Source organism: Condylostylus longicornis, unplaced genomic scaffold (assembly GCF_029603195.1).
Source record: "Condylostylus longicornis isolate FDR11 unplaced genomic scaffold, ASM2960319v2 ptg000016l, whole genome shotgun sequence".
NCBI lineage: Eukaryota > Metazoa > Arthropoda > Insecta > Diptera > Dolichopodidae > Condylostylus > Condylostylus longicornis.
In genome coordinates, this window is record NW_026577985.1 from 4,045,646 (window position 1) to 4,064,878 (window position 19,233).

The window sequence follows — 19,233 nt, forward strand, 5'->3', positions numbered from 1 at the left end:
AGTATTTTACTTTAGTATTTTATTTTTAATACAAAATAACTATAAAAATGATTAAAATATTATTATTACAGCGTTTCTACTTTTAGAATATACGTTTAAATGTATCGAACATACTTTTAGAAACATTTTTACTAACTATACTCATCAGTTTCTTTAATAAATTACTATACATATTGTATTTAAAATTTTTTTTTTATTTTGTTAATTTAATACATTCATATGAATTCAATTATCTATATATTCATGTCGTATATATACAATTACAAACAGCTTGTCTCTACTTTTAAATTTTTGAATTTACTTATCTTTTATTATTATTGATGCAGACCTTTATAGGAGCTAAAAATAATGAAAACGCAAATGTGTATTTTTATTATTTTTTTAAAAGATAAATTAACTTCAATTAAAATTAATAGTATTATATTATTTTTGATTAAATGATAGCAGCTGACAATATTTCTTTAGTTTTCCACTTCTGGTGGTAGGAAATTTAACCATCGACCTAAAATGGTAATAGTGAAATTTTTATTCAGGTATCTAACCACCAAATTAGAGGAAAGTAAAAAGTTGTAAGTTTTGTTTTTTCAATAATTTATTTTTATTTTAATTTATACATATGATTATTAATTGATTTTTTAATATTTTTTTTTTTTTTTTGCTTTTTGTGTAAATTACATTAACATATTTTCATATTAGTGTAAATGGTATAAAATAAATATTTCAACAAAATACAAAAATGTTTATATATATAATACATAAAGCGAAAATAATTTTTTTTTCACTGAATAAAATAGTAAATATGAAGAAATTGTTTCCAAAAAAGAGGTAAAATATAAAGCATAAATATGTAAATAACTTAGAAAAAACATTGAAATTATTAAATAACATTTTTACCTTTTGGTACTACAGATTTTTTTTCTTTAATTTCGTTCTAATTTATAATGCGTCAAGAATAACTTTTTTCTCGATGCTTTTTATTAAAGCTAAATAATAAATTTTTGAATAAAGTCACGACTTCTTTTTACAGAAACAAAACAAATTACAATAGTAGCGATTAATATATTACAACTGTTGTATTATTTCGTTTGCTTAAATAAAAATAAATTTTTTAAAAACTCGTGTAATTGAAATCATACGTTCCAACATTATCTTAGGCTTTATTAAAATTCATTTTTAAGATAAAGCTTTCAAGAATTTTAAAATTCTGCAGCAAGTGTGAATCTTTTGATGAATATTTATATTTTTAATTTTTTATTATCGATATAAATCAAAATTTTAACCAATATTGCGGATGTGGATGTTTTGCTTTTTCATTTGAACAAAATGGTTTTTCATAATTTGTTTTATTCAGCTGAATTAAATTCACATATTTAATGCGAAGTCGATAATTATTATTTAAGTAAATAAGAAAATAATAAGTTTAATGAATAAAGTCATTTCAACTTGATTCAAAAATTTTTTATCATAAAGATAGAAACAAAAATATTTTAACTGCCCACAAAGTTTAAATCTCACTTTTATCTTTTTCATGAATTTAATCTTAATATAACATATTTTTCTTACATTTCTTAATATTACTCCATTGCGTATCTGTAGTAAAAAAAGATTGAAATAATAAGATACATATTTGACTTAAAATGAAATTCATATTTAATTTTTTTGTTTTTCCTTCAAATATTTTATTTAAATAATTTATTCTTATGATTTTTTAAGATCATAATACATTTAAGTTCTATCTATCACGACGATATAGTACTTTTATTATTATTTTCTTGAATCTCTGCTTTTACCGTTGAATTATTTAACCTAGTATCATTAATTTGTAATTGTTGCTTTGATTCAATATTTTCAACAATACTGTCAACAGTACCATTTGTTAAATTTAATTTTGATAATTCAGTGATTTCAACAAAATTATTTTCGGTTTTTTGTTGTACTGGTATTGTTTTGATATTTTCACTAATTTGCTTAGAAGCTGTTAAATTATTTTTATTATTTTCATTATTAAGATTCTGTTGCTCTTTCTGTTTTATTTTTGGTTGTTGCTTATTCTTATTTGGTGAATTGTTATTACTATTCTGTTCGCTATTTATTTCAGTTGTACTTAATTTACTTTTTATATTCGTTTTATTACTATTACCATTTTCTAAAACTTGATTGTATATTTTCATAGTGCTTAACACGACTTGTTCGTTATCATCATCAATAAAATTTACTTGTTTATTTTCAATAACACTATCTTCATCGTCATTTTCTAATGATTTATTAACTGATAGATGTAATGATTGTTGTTGTAATTCTAGAAGTTTTTGGGGTTGTTGTTGCTCGTCTATATGTTGCTGCTGTATGATTTCGGTTTGTATAGCTTTATCTTCACATGGCCGACATAGTATTCTACTACTTTGTATGCTATTTGTTCCAATAGATGACGAACCGTAACCAGATGAAGTACTCGATGTTGCAATTTGGCTATGAAGCAATAAATTTTGTTTAACCTCATCAATGCAAATAATATCATCATTGGAACTACCAACAGCGTCGCTGGCTGCGATAACGTTATTGCAAACACTACTAACATCAACAATACCAGAACATAATGGTGTTGTTGATCCAAAATCATTTGCTATTTGTAAAATTTCTCTTAAAGCTTGATTCTCTGTTTTAAGTTTTGTATTCCATTCCAGTTCCTTATAAATATCATCGTCATCTGCTTGCGCCGCTTTTTGCATTACAGCTGCCATCTCATTAATTTTCTCAGCTTGCTTTCTTATTACTTCTAATAATTTTTCATTATACAATTCTTTGAAATTAACTTGACTTTTAAACAAATTTTGTTGTGTATGTTCGCGGTATTTTTGCATAACCAATTCTAAAACACGTTGATGATCCTCTAATGTTGCTTTTAGTTCACGATTTTCGTTACGAGTTTCTCGAATGCTCGGATTTTGTTGATTTATACGATTTATCATATCGGAGTTAGACTTATTGCGAGCTAGTTTATTTAAAGAATCGATATCGTCTTGAAACTAAAAAAAAATAAAAAAAACGAGAAAGTTAGTATTTATTAAAAATATAGGACAAATTTTTGGATAATTGTTTTTTGTTGATGCTTGCCACCATTAGGATTTTTGGAAAACGATTTATTTTTATTTCTGATAAGAAAGAAATCAAGAAATAAATAATACTGATTGTTTTAGACCTAGGTGATTTTCCTATTATTAAGCATTTTATATTTATTACACTCGTTTTCGAGCTACAGCCTGTTGAAAAAAAAGGTACCAAATTTTTTCTGCATATAAATAAATGCTTATAACTTCGGAATCATACAACAAAGAGTAATCATCGGCAATTTGTTTTCCAGGTGGTTGATTGGTTTTTATTTTCGGTCATATGATGCTCTTTTGTATGGATATGATGATCACACCTCAACAGATTCGGATTAACAGGGGATTAAAATCAATTTCGACTGGTTTTTTTACTTTTTGAAATTTTAAATGTAACTCCTGTTTAAGGAGCTAGATTTATTATTAAATATAATTCGAAAACATCAGAATAAGAGGTTTCTCACAAAGAGAACCTACATTAGATATGGTTGGGTGCAGCAGGTCCACCGCACCACAATTAGCATATATGTGCCATTTTGCTACTACTACTTCGTTATTACCAGACGGTCATTAAGCGTACGATATTTTTCCTGCATATAAATTAATGCTTATAACTCCGGAACCATGCGCCATAGAGTAAGTGTCGGGATTTGCTTTACACGCGATTGATCAATTTGAATTAAGTCATAGTTTTCGAGATAAAACACTTCAAAATCAGAAATTTTTTTTTAAAAACTCTACAATGCGTCATTTTTTTTAACTCTCAATGCGCTACAATGAGAATAAAATTGAATCTATATAACATTTTCTTCTATTTCGCATAGTTCTGCCAACAAAACCTGTTAAATGTGTTTTAAAAACAAGTTCATACATTTCGTACAAATTCCTTATTAAATATTTAGTTTAGTATGTATAATAAAACAATCGCCTGTATAATAATCGTCCGTGAAAGTATTTGCCAAATGTTAAACACGCTGTATGGCACCTATATTTCTACAAATTAAATTAGGTTTCCAACAATCATAATTTAATTAAATTAACTTCTTTTTTATTTGCGAAAAGAAAATTTCGAAAAAAAAAACAGATTTGTAATTCTATTAAATTTAACATCTAAATATAATAATACGCGATCAAATTTTATTACTTAAAATAATTTTATTTATTATTCTATATTAGAAAATTCATTCTACTTATTTTAACTTATGTCACAAAATAAATTAAATTAATATCAAATTATCATATCAAAAACAACACTACTGTGTTATATATATGTAAATAATATATATGAAATTTTATGTCTCGACATAAAAATACATCATAGAAAATCCTTAAATTTGGGACTTGAAAATTCATTTGAGGCCAATATATTTTACACCTATGCGTTTGAATTGATTTAACAGACATTTACACGAAACCCTTTAAATGAATATTCATGAAAGATATGTACGTGCATTAACGCAAATGGTAACTGAAAAAACAAGCCAATAAGTCAGTTGAATAAACAACTGAACTGAACTGAGAATAGTATAAAATTAAAAGAAAAAAACATATTTTTTCCTCATTATCATGCTGGACATGTAAGCACGCTATCCAAATAAAATTGTTCGAAGCTCTATTGGGTACAATTAAAACTATTCTTATTTTCATTTCTGCCTTTATCATAAATAGACAACCGTTCAATCAAAATTTATATTTATTTTTCATTCTGCCGATTTCATTACACGTACTAGTACGTATTATAAAATGATAAATCAATGCTATGTTGCAAAATAAGGTGAAGTTATTTTTTACTTATAATATATTTAAAGTACAATTTTTGAAAATTTTTACTCATGTAAGCAATGATTTTTTATTGAATTTGTATAACTGAAATAAGTACACATTTCGATAATTACATTTATATAACGAGAAAAATATTTTATAAAATCAAAATGCATTCAAAACTGCATAATAAAAATGTTTGATTCTGTATAACATTGCAAAATGACTTTCATTAAACATAATGTGAAAAAATATCATAATGTGTCGAAGTGTACTCATATTTCGATATTTTATACATATGTTATGTTATAACGCAGGATACAGCAACAAAACTATAATTTTTTAAGTTACAATGTATTTTTAAAAATCAAGTTCTAATTGAATTGTCAAACGTAACGGTTGGAACTTTAATTACGGCAAAATTAAAAATAATATTTAAATTAAAATAAGATTGCGTAAGATCGTGTAAAAACTACTGCCTTAGTACAACGGTTATCGCAGTCAACTATAGAATGGCTGCGAAAACTAAATAATGGAAGTACTGAAAACTATTGAACAAAAATATATATGTTAGAGCGATTAAATGACTTAAAGAAGGAACAAAAAAAAAAAAGAGTTTAAAAAAATAGTTTCAAACGTCGAAGGGTTCAGGAAGGAAAGTGAAAAGTTGAATTTAGTTCTCAACAAGCATACAGAAAAATTAAAAGATTCACTAGTGAATTCAATTTCAATTTTTAAATAATAATAACAATGTAGTTCAAACAGTGTCATTCGCCAATGTTTTGAAAACAAATAAAGAAAACAACTGAGCAAGAACCGACAATATCCAATAGTAAATCAAAGCAAAAAAAAACTTAAATACAAAGATGGATCCAAAACATTTAAACAATAATAATGTTGAATTAATAATGTTGAAAATAGATATAATGGAATGATAATAATTAAAACAGACTGTGCTATAATAGAATGAAAATAATTGTGCACACGGACAATTAATTAAGTGCAGGTGAACTAATTGAAAAACTAAAAAAACAAAATGAAATGTTGAAAGCAAATGAAATGTCGACTAAGCAAAGTTTGGAGTGCCTGCTTTATATTGTCACCCCAGATTTAAAATAATGTTTTAAAACGTTCTGGGCGACCTAGGCGACAGATTTATATTGGGGGTGATTTCAACGCCAAGCACACTGATTGGGGTTCAAGGCATACTTCAACTAGAGGAAGAGAACTTAGGACAGGAACTGGCGGCGCGGGGTGCCTTTTTCACTCTACTGCGAAGCCAGCGTATTGGCCAACCGATGTTAATAAGTGTCCAGATTTAATAGATTTCTTCATAACAAAACGGATTGCGAAAAACTTCATTGAGGTACATGATAACTATGATCTTAACCCCGATCATTCAGTAATTATTCGTAAACTTAAGGAAAATATTGTAATGAAAAGAGCGAAACCTACGCCGACAAATGGAACTACAGATTGGTCAAGATTTCGTTTAGAGATTGAACGACAAATAGATCTAAGGAAAAGAATAAGAACAACCCAGCAGATAGATAAGGAGGCCGAAAATTTTACTAAAATTATTCAAAATGCGGCTGGAATAGTTCGAGAATTAATGCTATATTAGTTTATGCCTTTAACTATCCTCCATATATACTAAAAAAAGTAGCACAAAGCAGGGGGGGCGAGAAAGAGGTGGCAGCAAATGTATGATGCTACTGATAAAGCTAGACGGCTTGTGATAAAACCAATTGCTCTTTGTGGAGGGCAACAAAGAAAATGAAGCAACCTATCAAACATCTGGCTCCTTAAAAAAAACAAAGATGGAACGTGGGCAAAAACTGGTAAAGACCAAGTAAATTCGTTTGCAGACTATTTGGTCGATACATTCTGTCCGAATGACAGTCAGGACATGCGTGAAGATGAGGAATCTTCTTTTGTTGAAGATAGCGTGACTATTCCAATTGTCAAGGAAAGAGATGTTATAGAGGAAATCAGGATGGCCGATATTTTGAAAAAACTACCCAAAAGGGGTATAACGATGCTTACGCGCCTAATAAATGCGTGTATAAGGTTTAATAACGTGCCTGGTATTTGGAAAGTTGCAGAGATAATAAATATCATTGTTGTCGAATATTTCAAAACCGATAGAGAAATTTTTATTGAGAAGGCTTCAGCCAATAATTAAAAGTAAAAAGTTAATCCCGAATCATCCAATTGATTTTCGCCGGAACAACTCAACCATAGATCAGATTCATCGAATAACTGACCTAATACAAAATTCACCGGAAGAAATCACATCACATTTTTGGACGTAGCCCAGGCCTTCGATAAGGTTTGGCATTGTATATTAATAAAAAAACTTAGGCAATTACTACCGGGGCAGTATTTGCCTAAATTTTTTTATTAATAGGGTATTTCAAGTTAAACTGGAGGAGGAGGACTCTTCGCTTAAGGTTATCAGGTCGGTGATACCACAAGGGAGTATATTAAGTTCGATATTATACGTGTTATACACATGTGATATTCCTGAATCGGACAACAGCTATTTTTGCTGAAAATGCATCTATATAAAAATTACAAAGGGCCAGTGATGAGATCTCAAAATGGACTAGAAAGTGGAATATAAAACTTAACGGGGTTAAATCAGTACACGGCGTTAAATCAGTAGAAAAATAGACAATTTATTTTCGGTTCGGATAAATGGCGTCTTAATTTCGTTCGCAAACACGGCGAAGTATTTGGGAATGACATTGGACGCAAAGCTCAGATGGAAGGAGCACATAAAGAAAAAGAGATCTCAACTCGAGAAGAAATACAGAAAGTTTATATGGCTTTTGGGAAGATGTTCTTCGTTGTCAATATACAACAAAGTTTTGATATATAATCAAATATTTAAGCCTGTCTGGGCTTACGGTATTCAGTTATGGGGCTGCGCTGTGCAGACTCATATTCAATTTATTCAAATATTTCAAAATAGGGTATTACGAGACATTGTAAACAACCCTTGATATGTCCGTAATGCCGATATACACAGGGTTCTCACGATCGTGTCACACACGAAATTAAAAAGCAAGCAGCCAATCATAAAATGCGTTTATCCAATCATGTCAACATCGAGGCGGCTCGGATTGTGCCATATCAAAACCTTCTAAATAATCAAAAAAGTTGGACCAAAATTAATGGTTAGTCGTTCCGACTAGTTTTATAATTTATTTTGAGGAGGGTGTTTTTTAGTGGATTAAAGTTCCACACTACTGCTTTTCGTCTGGCAGTGTCTTTCGAGATTTTTCACCCGTCCTCCCGATAAAAAAAAATGTTGAAAAAGACTGAAATGAAAATAATTAATTTGTGTATGGTCAAAATATTTAATAAACAAAAGCAAAATACAGTTAAAGAGGTCGATAAGGAATCTTTTACTAAAATATTATTCATGAAAAAAATTATTATTCAATTAAAATGCAACAATATTTTAAATGAAATGGTTTTAATCACAAGTCTAATGATTGCAAAAATGAAGTGGCGTGTTTAAAATATACGAAAAATGATAAAACAAGTGAGTGTAAAGAACAGGAAATGAAAATATGTGTTAACTACAAAAAGGCAAATGAAAGCTTCAAATTGGGTTTAAATATAAACCATAATTCATCAAGTATAGAAAGCGAAGTATAAAAGAAAAAACTAAACGAGTCAAAGAAAAAAATTGGGTATTAGCAATTATAGATAAGTGAAGGTTATTCTAATATGAAGTTCAATTTTAAGTAATAAGTAAAACAAATAATTTAGAAGTGATTCATAATAATAATTATTATAACTATAACAGTGACAATAATTTGATAATGGAAAATTCTAATATAGAAATAAATAATGCAGAAAATAATAGCAATTTTAACTATAACAGTGAGAACAGTATCAATATGGATAAAAGTAATAAAAAGCTAATTAACAATGGTGATTATAATAACTTAAACAAGAATTTTATTCAGAACGTTAAAAACAATAATGTAAATGAATATGGAAGAAAAAATACAAACTTACTTAAATTTATTCCGAATTTTTGAACAAAAAAAAGTTCATAAATTAAACTTGATAATGATAATAACGATCATAGTAATTATAACAATAATAATGTAATTAAACAATAACAACAACAGTATGACAAAAATAAGTCTGAGAGTGTTAATTGATCAAGACGGTCTTCCAAAGCAACATCATGAATTGCAAAGAATATATTATTATACATACTATTCCAATATTGGAATTTCTAATGAAGAAGTTACGAAAGATTTAAAATATTACAGACGCCACATTGATTATAAATTTATGGAGCACCTTGTCAGAGGTGCCACATTTAAGAGAGAATTTGAGAAACCATATGAAAAGTATTACGTATGCTCAACTCAAAAAATGACATGGAATTTCTCCTAAACATTTTATATCTGAATATATGTAGCATAATGAACAAAATTGTTGAACTGGAAGCGTTGATTACAGAACTGACGGATGTGAACGTAGTAGTATTGACGGAGTATATGTGGATATATAATAACGAAATTAATTTACACAACATCTTTAAACACACAGCGGTATATAATCTGCAGAGAAGTAAAAAAAAAGGGGGAGAGGGATAGAACTGCTATTTTTTCGAAAAACGGCATTTCTTTTAATATAATTTGTAAAGAAGAAAAATATAATTATACGGTTATTCAAATTCAAAAAACTAAATCGGAAATAAAAATCGGTGCATTTCATAAAACTCCAGTAGAAAACAGCAAATTATTTGTAGAATATTTAGAAAATAAACTAACAAATAATTCAGATCATTTATACTTTACTCTTTCTTTACACAACAAACAAAGAGCTTAGTCGATCATATAATTACAAATGTTAATAATAATTTAAATATCGATTACAAAATAGAAGATAATAATTTATCAGATCATCAGTTAGCTATAGTTGCTGCAAAATGTGGGATGTCCAAAAAGTTGGTTATGAAAACGCAGGTAATACATAGAACAAATTATAGTCGACTACATATTCAAGAAGCAAAAGAAATGTGTACAAAAACCATCTATTTTAAAGCTAGAAATAACAGTTGGATAACACTGCTACGAGTATTACTGGAAAAATGGAAATATAGAAAATCATTGTATAATGAGCATAAAAAAGGATCGAACAACTATAAAAAAAATCTGATGTGGTCAGCACATTACCGACCGCATTGTGTATTGTCTAGTTAAGTGAAAGTGTTACGGAGTATTATAAAAATGTCTGTTAAATACTTCTTTCCAATTTTTAGGGCATTAGTAAGCTTATAGTTAACATACCTAGAAAAATGTAAATTTGGCTTTGTGCTACCCGAATTCTCTGAAATGCTCGCCAGTTACTTTTGGTAACAACAGAACTCAAATATTAAATTTCAAGAAATTCCATCAATTCGTTCCGTAGATATGGTTAAAAATGTCTTTCCAAAAAATTTATATGTTCATTGTTTTAATACGAGGAATTCAAATATTAAATTTCACTGAAATCGGTTGATTATTTTTCTTTATATACACAAAAATGTATATTTGGCCCTTAGAAAACATCCAGTTGCTGATGCCTGATTCCTTCCAAAAGTTAGGAATTTTTGCGGACGGTCAAGCAAAACTATATATGAAATTTCAAGTAAATCGGTTGAATATTTTCTTCAACATGGTCAAAAATGTAAAACAGGCGCGCTAAAAAGTGCAGTTCCCGAGGCCTGATATATCCCAAAAGTTGATCAATCCGTGCCATGGTCGAAATAAACTTGCATATAAAATTTCATCAAAATCGGTTCAGCCGAACTTGAGATATACGCGTGCACACACAGACCGACAGACCGACAGACCAACAGACCGACAGGTTGCTAAAAATAGTTTATTTACACTTCCCTACCATGGAGAAGTGTATTTCCACCGAAAACTCGATATGCAAAATTTGTTGCCATCACATATCCCTACCTATTGTATGCACAATGCGGTCGGTAAAAAGATGTATTTATTTTATTTAAAAAAGCTATGAAATTTGTAAATGAAAAAATGGTTTGTGTTCTACAATAAAATGATTTCTGCAATTTTTTTACATAATTTATTGAATAAATTAACAGTAAGTATTATTAAGAGGCACACAAAATCATTGAAAAATTTTATTTATACCAAATTATGGAATATCCCTCCAATTAAAAAAATTTTTATTTTAACATTTTTACTCTGACACTTACTACATTACAGGAAGTCTTAACTTTTGTGATTTGACTGCTTAACTAATTAATTGACGTCAATATCATTTTAATAAGGAAAATATTATTTCAAAGTAAGAACTTCAAAATCTGAATGACAAAAAAATGCAATCTATATAATTTTTAAGAAGTCAAATGATCACAGTTTTAAAATTGTATTTTAGTTTACAATTAATTGTGTTATAAATTTTTTTTAAATTATTAGATATGGTTTAATAAAATATAGTACTTTTACAAAAGTCAGTCATGGGTATTGAACCTTATAGCAAACAAAAACAATAATGTTGAAAATATAAATAAAATAATTTAAAAAACACTTTGCTATCATTGTTATTCACTTTTTTACAAGCTTGTACAACATTTGTTAATTTTGGTTAATTTTGCAACAGTAAAAACTTGACAACTTTTCTACAATATAAAAATTTTAACCTAATTGTAATTATTTAATTGAATTTATTTAAAATAACTAAAATTGTTTACACATTTATTACATATGTTAGACACATGAAAATATTTATCAGCTCCTAACAAATAAATCATGAATGCGTAAAATCATGTGCTAAACAAATTTTAATTACACAAGTTATACCGACTGAAGTTATAAACCGACCGAATTATACACTGAATTTTGACAATTGTTGTAAGTACTCGAATCTGTCAAGCCACTATAGAAACTGCACGGGTATGTCTGATCTATAGTTGGACACACAATTGCCAAGTTTCATGAATCTTCTTTATTATTTAAAATTTGTTTTTGGAGTTGTATGGCAGCTACCCAAATCTGTCAACCCATTCCATCAAAACTTCAGCTCAATTAGTGTTTGAGTTATCGTTGGGATAGACGGACGAACAGACAAAGTTAAATCAACTCAGAATTCGATGCTGATCAAAAACATTCACTTGAGTCTATATTTCAGAGCATTATTTGTCAGCGTTACAAACGGTAAAGCAAATTTAGTATACCCTTCGAACATACGTTCCTACGAGTATAAAATTTTTATAAAAATGTATTAAAATTATGTTAATTTTTTTATAAAATATATTTTCAAACTCAATTAATAATTTGCAACTACATACTCGTACTTTCAAAACAGCAACAAAAGTAGTAAGTCACATATTATAGAAACCCAGAGAAATAGGAAATGATACGAAATTACCAAAGCAAGTACGAATTCACATATGTATAATTGTTCGTTAACCCTTCATTACACGACTTTCGTATGTTTTTCTTATTTCAATTTATTCAAAATATGTCTTTTATAGTCAATTATTATTTTTAGTTTTGAATATAATAAAGATGGATAACAACTTAGCTAATACAAAAAGTATATTAAATTAAAAAACAAATCTTTTCATATTTTAAATTCACCAAAATTCATAACAATTTATTATAATTCTTTATTCAAAATTTGTTCAAAATACATAAAAAAATAAGTTTGGGTCAAACCAGTGGTTTGTATTGCAGCACTTTTCCCTTCAACAAGTTAAAATTCTGCTTTTAAATACAGTCTATGTATACCTATCACACTATTAAAATCATTTTCATTCATATACAAAACTATTTCTACGATTGCATATATTTAGGATGAATGATTTATGCAGTCTTTGAAATAAAGCAAAAATTAATATAAAGTGGGGTTAACATAATGCTCGATTTTAAGGGTTAATTGTGTGAGTTAAGAAAAATAATTATATTTTTTAGTGTCATGGAATTTACCTTTAGCTTTTTGCGTTTATAGAAATTTGAAAAAGCTTGCGGTTACGGAAATATAAGGTGTGAAAAATTCAAATTTTACAAATTTCAAGAGGCGATAACTTGAGAGGGGGTGGGGATGGAAAAAAAATTTCTCCTAGCAAAATAAATTATTTATTAGTGTTTAAAAGCTGCTGGAATTTCAGGCTTTACAACCTGGAATCTAAAAGAAAAACGACATCAAAAATTTGGAAAAAACGGATTTTAGATAACGGTAAATTTAAAGGGCCATTTTGTTTTTTTAAAGTTTGACTATAGTATGCAGGGTTTTTTTAAAGTTTGACTACAGTAAAGTTTCTAGTAAAGATCTACGTGCGTATTAAATTTCAGCTTTCCATCTTCAAGGGTGTAGAAGTTTTGTAAACAAAAGAAGTATCCACGGACGGACGGACGGACAGAGTGAAACTAATAAGCACTTTTTTTAAAAAATTTTTTGGAAAAGTGCTAAAAACAATAAAGTGTTTTTTCAATAAATTAATTAAAAAAAAATGTAATCAAAAACAAAAGAGGCTTATAAGTAATAAGCTACATTGCACAATGAATTAATCCTCGTAAACTCAGTCTTAAGGGTTGAACCAGAATCACAACATATTTAATGTTGTGTGATATTAAATATGAAACGAAACCAAGCAGTTTCGGTCTTTAATAAAACAGAGTGTTGCGTCACATTTATTACATTTTACTCGCTCAGGCATTAGTGGCCTATCCAACATTTTTGCAAAAATGAGTTATTATGTTCAATAGATCTGTTATAGCCTAAAGAATTGTTCTATATTTTCAAAATAATTAGTTTGCTCCTCTTTTCACTATATTTTGACATACGTTTGTTTTGCCTTTTTAAAATATTCTTATAAATTCAATACTCAACGCAATTTACTCGAAATGTCACTTTTGCAAGCACTAATGCATTGAGCGCCTCATTTGACAAATCCAAGTTTGCTGCATCCTGGAAATTTGAAAGTTGTGCTGACAGAATTTCAAATAGTTCAATGACCACTGTTTTCAGTTTGCACATAGTATTGTTTGCACGTTTGCTGTTTTTCTTTTAATTTCCAGTTTTTTGTTAAAGACTTGATGGACGCCCAATTTTAGCATTTTCGCACACGATAAAAAGTATCAAAATTTCAAGTTTAAAATCAAATAATGATTATGATTTTTTTTTTGAACTTGCACTCGTTTGTACAATATCCACGCGTTGCACAATGTTTTATCCGATTAATGGTAAAAAATAATTTACTTCATGGAATCTAATAAATCCTCCGATAAGTTGTATTCTTACCGACCGCATTGTTTATACAATAGGTAGATTATGTGATGGCAACAAATTTTGCATATCGAGTTTTCGGTGGGAACGCACTTTTCCATGGTAGGGAAGTGTAAAAAAGCTATTTTTGTCATCCTGTCGGTTCGGCTTAACCGATTTTGATGAAATTTTATATGTAAGTTTATTTCGACTTTGGCACGGATTGATTAACTTTTGGGATATATCAGGCCTCGGAAATTGCACTTTTTAGGGGGCCTGTTTTACATTTTTGACCATTTTAAAGAAAATATTCAACCAATTTACTTGAAATTTCATATATAAGCTTAGCTCGACCGGCCGCGAAAATTCCTGTTTTGGAAGAAATCAGGCATCAGCAACTGGACGTTTACTACGGGCCAAATATACATTATTGCGTATATAAGAGAAATAATCAACCGATTTCATTGAAATTTAATACTTAAATTCTTTGTACTAAAACAATAACATATAAATTTCTGACCTGAGGCCGATTTATGTTAAACACAACCTCATTAGTGTTAAAATTGTAAAGAATTGTAAATTGTGAACGCATTTTCATAATCTTCTGGAATACTTTTACTAATCTAGACAATATACATTGCGGTCGGTTATATGCTGACCACATCAGATTTTTTTTACTATAAGGGATAGTTAATATGCATTTTCTTCGAAAGGAATTTTTTGGAAATTTCTTGTCAAAACGTTTATTAAAGGAAGAATTTTGTGTAGTGTTCGCGTATCATTTTGAAATTATTATTGAAATTGATATATTGCCTAATTTTGTCAAATTGCTTTATAGGCATAGTTCTTTGTACAAGCGAATGTGCTGTTCTAATACCCTCAGATGTTTGGTTTTTGAAAAAGTAACGTTAGAATGCATGTTTCAACATAACTTTGAATGTCTACGCATAATTTTCTAAGCAATATGAACGGGAAATGCTTTTTTGACAACTATATATAAATCAAGATTACCAAAGATATCATTATCGAAGAAATATTTGAAAAAAAAATAATGGTGTTCATGTGTTAATGCATATCAAGAGAAAGCAACTCATTCCCTTTGAACTCAACATTGATTATTTCAAAAATTTTTTTTTTCAAATCATTTTTTCAAATTGCTTTTTTTATATTTTAAGTACTTCATCTGCTGATTGTACCTGAGATATAATTTCAGATTCCCAATCGTTGGGAGTTAATATTGTCAAAAAAATCATTTTCATATTTTTTATTGCTGTCCATTTTATTTACATCTACATCAGAATATAATTCTTCATCATCCAACAAGCCGAATTCATGTTCATTTTCATTTCAGAATCAATTACAAAATTCAGTCAATTATAAATTGCCTGACAGATTTTTGGTCTTGGGATTTCTGGTGAGAAGTCGAATTGTGACTTCCGTTAGAAAGTTTTAAATTTGTTAAACTATTTGATTGAATTGATTTACTTTGATGCTGTTTTTTCTATGGGTGGTAGTGTTCATGACAGTGTCAATAGTTATCTTCACGTGATCGATTTTGATATAGATTGGATAGTTATTGATTTGTCATCTTACAACATTTATTATTTTTTGGTGATTGTCCTTCAGGTCCTTATGGGGTTCCTCCTATTGTGTTGCGGAATTGTGGTTCGTATTGATTCGTATTGATTGATTCGCTTCGGAGTAGCGTACTTCTAGAAGCTTGGAAGAATTCTTCTGTTACCCTTCTTCATAAAAGGGACCCGCGTGATTTTATTGGTAATTATAGGACCGTCGCTAAGTTGTCTACATCTAAACTATTCGAGAAAATCTTATATGATTACTTTTATTCCTATTATAGGCTATTTGTTTTTCCTAATCAGCATGTTTTTCGGGAGGGGAGGTCTGTCGTAATTAATTTAGTCGAATTTGTTTCTGAAACTACATGATTTATTGAGTAAGGTAATTAGATTGATGTAATTTTTACTGAGATTAGTTATTATTTTGAAATTGAGGTCCATAGGCTTTTCCTCTCGTATCTTGTCGTGGGTTTCCACTTATCTGTCTGCTGAAGATAACCACGTTTTCTTTCGCTCTTGTCTTTCGGATATTTTTTGGCTGTTTCTGGGGTTCCCCAGAGTAGACATTTGGGTCCCCTTTTCTTTACTGTGGCAACTAATCCAGGGTACCTTCTGGCTGATTGTATTGGTCTGCAAAATGAAATTAATGGGTTCCCATTGTGGTGTAATAGGAATAATTTGAAACTCAATATAGGCAAATGTCAGGTCTAGGATGTGTTATACTACAGAGGTAAGGTTTAGTTACAGCCTCAATGGGCAAATTCTAAAGAGGAATAATGAAATTTATGATCTAGGTGTTATGTTGAATCGAATTTAAGACTTTTCTCAATTTGATGGTTTAATAGGGCAAATTCTGCTCCAGGTTTTACAACGAGGTGGTGTAGCGAATAAAATGACTCTTCTGTGGCGAAAAATCTTTACAGTAGTTGTATACGATTGGTGTTGGTTTCTTAATTTTTAATTTACTTATTAATATTAAATTAATACTACTGTATTATTTTTTCCTCCCATTTTTCCTTTTCTTTCCTTTCCATCTGTAAATGATGACGATTTTAGTTATAGTTACTTGGCTATACACGTTTGTTGACTCAGTGATGTTTATTTTGCTATCCTAAATGCTTGTATCCTAATCCTAAATAAGCTTTTCAAACAAAGAAAAAAATATAAGAACATCAAATTTCAAGGTTACTTTTTTTTAATACAACAAATATTAATGGCTAATTCCACCTATTTTATTAAATATGTAAAAAATTTCATGTTATCAAAATAAAAAGAAAATGCTGAGCGTTTAAATGTACTTATAATTAAAAAAATTCAAAACAGAATTGAAAGTTTTACATATTTAGTTTGATTGGGTTTTTAACATAACTTCAAATTGAACTTTAATAAATATGTATTAAACACTCTCAGTTTGAATACTAACATGAATAGATTTGATTTTTATTTTATTAAATTAAATTTTATTGCACGAAATTTGTCTCAATGCCTCAGTTTCAGCCTAAAGGTCTCGTTTTTCGATTATATAAAATAAAAATTTTATTTGTTCGCTTGGGTTGAATCACCAATTTGCATAAAAATTTATATTGGCAAGAGCCAATTTCACATTTTTAATAATTTTTATGTTTACTCTCAAAAAAAATTTAAGCTTGTCTAGAAATATAAAAAACTAACAACATTTCCATGGAAGTCAGAAAAAACTTGATCAATACTAAGTACCAGAATCATATTTTTGCCAATATAATATTAAATAGTTAACGAATTTTTTTTATTCACTGTTTGTGCGAATCAAAAAATTTGCAAGAAAAAATTAACATTTTTCGTTAAAACTGGATCTTTAAGAGGCAATTTATTTTTTAGAAGGCACTAACTCAAAGATAATATAAACATATTGCAACCAAAGAGTGAAGATATGTACTCGTATATCAAATAGAAAATTATAAACATGAAATAAGTATACAAAAGATATTTTCGTCAAAATTTTTGTAAATTAATAAGAAATTTTTGTAAACTAATAAGAATTGAAAAATTTTAATTAAATTTCAATTAAATGCTAAAATTTTACAGCTTCATTTGAATTTCATCAAAAACACGTTTAAGCAAAAATACTGTTGTGTATAATGTTGCATCACGCATCTATTTGAACAAAAAAAAAATACATAAAATTTTAAAACTACCTTTATCCACTTAACCTACTCTTACAAAATCCTTCAAACTAGTTTCAAATGACGCCTTATATAAAAAGAAGATATCAAAAAGCGTCTTGTCCATCTTTAAATCTATAACAGCAGTCGCGGATTTGAAAAAAAAAAATAAAAGTTAGCTGTAGAATGTGGTAACTATCTGGATAACGCAGAGATTTTTCACGAATGCCACAAATACAAAATCACTTGCGTGTTGCCATATTTAACATCAAATAAAACTACGAAATTGTTTCAACTAATTTAGCTTTCAAGGAACAATTAGTAAATAAATAATATACCGAGAAAATGTGTATTTTTTGTAAGATTAATTTTTAATTTTAATGAACATAAAACTATTGAACAATAAACTATAAGTTGAACATTAAATTTGGGTTTTAAGATCTCAATTTGCCTTGTAAATTTTAATTTCCATCTAATATTTATATTATTTCAAGAACGAACCACTTAAGTTGAACCTTTATATTTTGGTTTTGTCCTCTGATAGAAACTCAATACTCATTTTTTTTCTCATAAAATTTACTATATCTTAAATTATATATTTAAAATATAACATACACATTTTAATTAAAATTATTAATTAATATAAAGTAATAATATCCATAAACAATAATAAATATTTATAAGTAAAAATTATTTTATTGTCAAAATTTCTGAGACAAATATTTCTCAATTTTCTAATAATCAAAAATTATAAATTATTATTACCAGAAATTAAAATTAATTAGTGAAAAAGTTTACTTATTTTTATAAGTAAACAATATATATCTCAAATATTTTTCCTCAAAACTATTTTTAAATAAATCTAAACCTTTTTTTCGGAGCACTATAGTAACCATCGAAAACACTTATTTTCGGAAAAAATAAATTTTAAGACAAAAACAACTGAGAAAACGTTTTTTTCCCTCTTTTCCACTTCTTTTAAACATTATTAGAATGTAAAAATGTTAAAATACAAAGCAAATATAAAAGTAATAATAATGAAAATAAAAAAAAAATAAATCTGATGTGGTCAGCATATAACCGACCGCAATGCGTACTGTCTAGTTAAGTAAAAGTGTTACGGAATATTATAAAAATGTCTGTTAAATACTTTTTTCCAATTTATAGGACATTAGTAAGCTTATAGTTAACATACCTAGAAAAATGCAAATTTGGCTCATAGTAGTGTTTCGCTTTGTGCTACCGAAATTCCCTGAAATGCTCGCCAGTTAGTTTCGGTAACAGCCAGAGTTCAAATATCAAATTTCAAGAAATTTCATCAATTCGTTGCGTAGATATAGTGAAAAATGTAAAATCGGCCCTCAGATCAGTTTTCGAGCGCCGATCTTTCCAAAA

The 19,233-nt window shown here is 28.3% G+C and overlaps 1 protein-coding gene across 1 annotated transcript in view; it reads right to left on the minus strand.

Annotated features, from left to right (window-relative positions):
- Positions 1-231: 231 nt before the first annotated feature.
- LOC129605900 (putative uncharacterized protein DDB_G0286901) overlaps positions 232-19,233 on the minus strand; it is a 31,026-nt gene continuing 12,024 nt past the window's right edge. The window contains exon 3 of the mRNA XM_055515905.1: positions 232-3,026. Coding sequence (XP_055371880.1) covers positions 1,740-3,026 — 1,287 coding nt within the window. The 3' untranslated portion in view covers positions 232-1,739. The remainder of the gene's footprint in view (positions 3,027-19,233) is intronic.